The sequence below is a fragment of the Haplochromis burtoni genome, unplaced genomic scaffold (genome assembly GCF_018398535.1).
Source record: "Haplochromis burtoni strain Fernald_Lab_line unplaced genomic scaffold, NCSU_Asbu1 Contig_191, whole genome shotgun sequence".
NCBI classification, from domain to species: domain Eukaryota; kingdom Metazoa; phylum Chordata; class Actinopteri; order Cichliformes; family Cichlidae; genus Haplochromis; species Haplochromis burtoni.
The window spans coordinates 558,628-561,708 of record NW_024582552.1 but is presented as its reverse complement, the minus strand read 5'-3'; the positions used below and the strand labels follow the sequence as shown (position 1 = coordinate 561,708).

The 3,081-nt window shown below is 41.2% G+C and overlaps 1 protein-coding gene across 3 annotated transcripts in view; it reads left to right on the top strand.

Annotated features, from left to right (window-relative positions):
• nr3c2 (nuclear receptor subfamily 3, group C, member 2) overlaps positions 1-3,081 on the top strand; it is an 86,610-nt gene that overhangs the window by 73,039 nt on the left and 10,490 nt on the right. For all 3 annotated transcript variants that reach the window (XM_042225982.1, XM_014337693.2, NM_001286310.1), the window contains 1 exon segment: positions 627-757. In XM_042225982.1, the coding sequence (XP_042081916.1) occupies positions 627-757 (131 nt within the window).

Genomic DNA, 3,081 nt, shown 5'->3' with positions numbered 1-3,081 from the left:
GAGAGAGAGTTGTGTAACATACCCAAGATGATTTTAGCGATAAAATGTGTGTGAAAGAGAAGGGGAGTGAGACAAATCAACGCAACTGGTGTATTTTTGACACTCCGGTGCACAGGCACTGATGCCGATTGGTAAGCATGCACATGCGTACTTAACATATGTTTATGTGTGCCATTTCTGCCAACATGGATGTGTTTGGAATTACACACAATTTTTCAAATGTGTTTTTTTTTTTTTTATGGGGATTGGGGTTAGATACGGGGTCTGCTGTAGTCTGCCGCAGCTTTGGAAAACTGGTGCATCTGTGCTGTGAGACCGTACGCAGCGCTCTGCAATCTGCAATCTGGGGGGATTTGGTATTCTGGTCTCAGCCCAGACTGGAAGGATCCTCCTCTGCACTGTGTGGAAACACTGTTTCACTGGACTGAACTAGTTTTGGTAGGAACAGAGCGAGGAAGCCTGTTAGTGAGTTAGTATCGACAAAAATAAATAAATAAATAAATAGAAAATAACCAGTGAATGAACTGAGAATAAATGTGAGCCTGTACTGGGGAAAGGAGTGTAACAGAACACCGACACAGTTGCTAGTTATTAATTTCTTTTTTTTTCTGCCTGTCTCTCTTCAGGGAGCGCATGCAGCAGTCGGCCATGTACGACCTGTGTCTGGGCATGAGGCAGGTGAGCCAGGAGTTTGTGCGATTGCAGCTAACCTATGACGAGTTCCTCTCCATGAAGGTCCTCCTGCTTCTCAGCACAGGTAAGCAGTGGACTGGAAACCTGCACGCAGGCTCTTATTTATTCTCCACTTACACACCTGGCTATCATAGACTCCACACTAATAATCGAGGCATCTGTTCAGAACCACTTCGGACCTTCCTAGTACCTCGCAACACCTGCCACATTTCATGTGCGTGACTCAGCATTCAAACCGTAGGGTCCCGGCTCCCAACATTTCCGCTGATGCCAAAAGTGCCCAGATGAGATGAATCCGATGTTTTGTGAACCCGGGAATGCTGACGGGCATCTAACACTTTCTTTGTACTGCACTGTTTCGTTGGTGCTTTCAACAGCGTTATATAATACAGATGGACAAATCCCAAATCTCTTTGTTTTCATTTTATGTTGTGACCTAAAAAAACCTCCCTCATATTTAAGGATAGCGAGTGTAGCTTTAGCAGAATCAGACTAAGAACAGTCAGCGTATGTCATTGTTGCGATATAAATCCCCCCTCGCTAACTTTAGGATCACAATTAAAGGCGTCATGATGTGGATTGCTACAGCCTGAGTCAAACTGCTTCTTCTTAACCAAAAAGGTTGCCATCTCACAAAGGAAACGTGGCGATGAGGTGTTGTCTGTTCAGTTTCACCACACACCTTCGAGACACCGTTGGCAGTATCTGCCTTCCTGGCGCCCACGGTTCAATTCTTAGTAATTCTTCAACAGAGACAAAGAGTGTGAAAAATAGACTTGGTGTTGCAGGCACCTGTGGCAAAATGCAATGTATGCAAAATGAAAGAGAGATGGTGTCATTTCTCGGTTGTGCTTTGGTTTATTTTCCGTTGCTGCTTTTTTTGTTGTTGTTTTTTTGCCAAGGATTAACACTCGTGTCGCTCAGTACTGAGGGTCTCACTGTGATACCACCTCACACCACCACTACAGCCTCACAGAGAAGATACGTTGGACCAAGTTGCTCAACTGGAAACCAAAAGTAGCCTCTGTTTTTTCTTTTCACTATGACAACAGAGTGAGTGGCTGTGGTCAAGTCAATGGTAGCAGTCTATCAAAACGTTACTGTCCACACACACACACACACACACACACACACACACACACACACACACACACACACACACACACACACACACACACACACACACACACTAGAATTAATGAAAAGGTAAACACAAAGCTTTAAATCACACCAGAGACCTGATGCAGTCTTGCATTTGTCTGTGTAGGGTGTCGATAGATGTGCCACATTCAGAAGGGCACAGAAAGGCTGTAGTGAGCAATCTCATGTTTCCATATAAAAATCTTGGCGGGTTTTTTATTTTTATTTTTACTGGACAAATTTATTTATTTAAATGAAAACTTTTTCAAAAACTTTCAATTAAGTACATCTACTAAAATACTTAGAAATCTTGATAAAGTTGTACATTTTATATTCATATTTTCAGTGCTTGGGTTTTTTCTGAAATACAAGGAAGCTTTGGTGCCTGTAATGACTTCTCTCTTTACACAGCAGGGACAAAGCAAATGTCAATAGCACAAAGAAAGTGTAGCCCTCATTTCTTCAGGTTGTACCGAATAATTTTGATCCAGCGGGAATGCTAATATTACTAAACTGTATTTCTATAGCACCTTTAAAAACTGGAGTTAGGTGGCTGGCAGAAGTTACAAAAATTAGAAACAACAAAATGAGAACATTTACACTAGATAGACCATAATGTGTTATACAAAAGCAGGCTATGACGCGAGACAAAGATTGATTTTTGAAACTGAAAGGCTGATTAAGCACTTTGAATGCTTTAAGTAGAGCCTTTAAGTCTTATCGACGTATCGTCTTAACATTTTTAAGTTATATCGATACAGATATGTGTTGTTTTTAAATCGCTAAGCATAAACAGATTTCCCAGTTATTTATGAGTCCTTGCTAAGACAATGTGAGAGTTCAGTTTAAAAATAATCTTGTTTTATTGCCACAACAAGACGTGGATGACCGTTTTATGCCCGTCCCGACTCTGCCCAGATCAGCTGATTGTTGGGTTTGTTGAAAACATTTGTTGCCAACAGGGAAGTTGCAGGGTGCAAATTATGCAACATCAACCCTCATAACATGGTTCAACTTTGTTTCTCCCATCTCTTTATCTAGCACAACACAAACGATATGTATGTATGTATGTATATATATATATATTAGGGGTGCAACGATATTCGTATCGATATTGAACCGTTCGATACAGTGCTTTCGGTTCGGTACGCATATGTATCGAACAATACAAAATTTGCAATTTATTTTATCAACTTTACTTCTGATGATGCTGTCTGTGTTGAGCGCTCAGTGAATCTGCGTTCGACT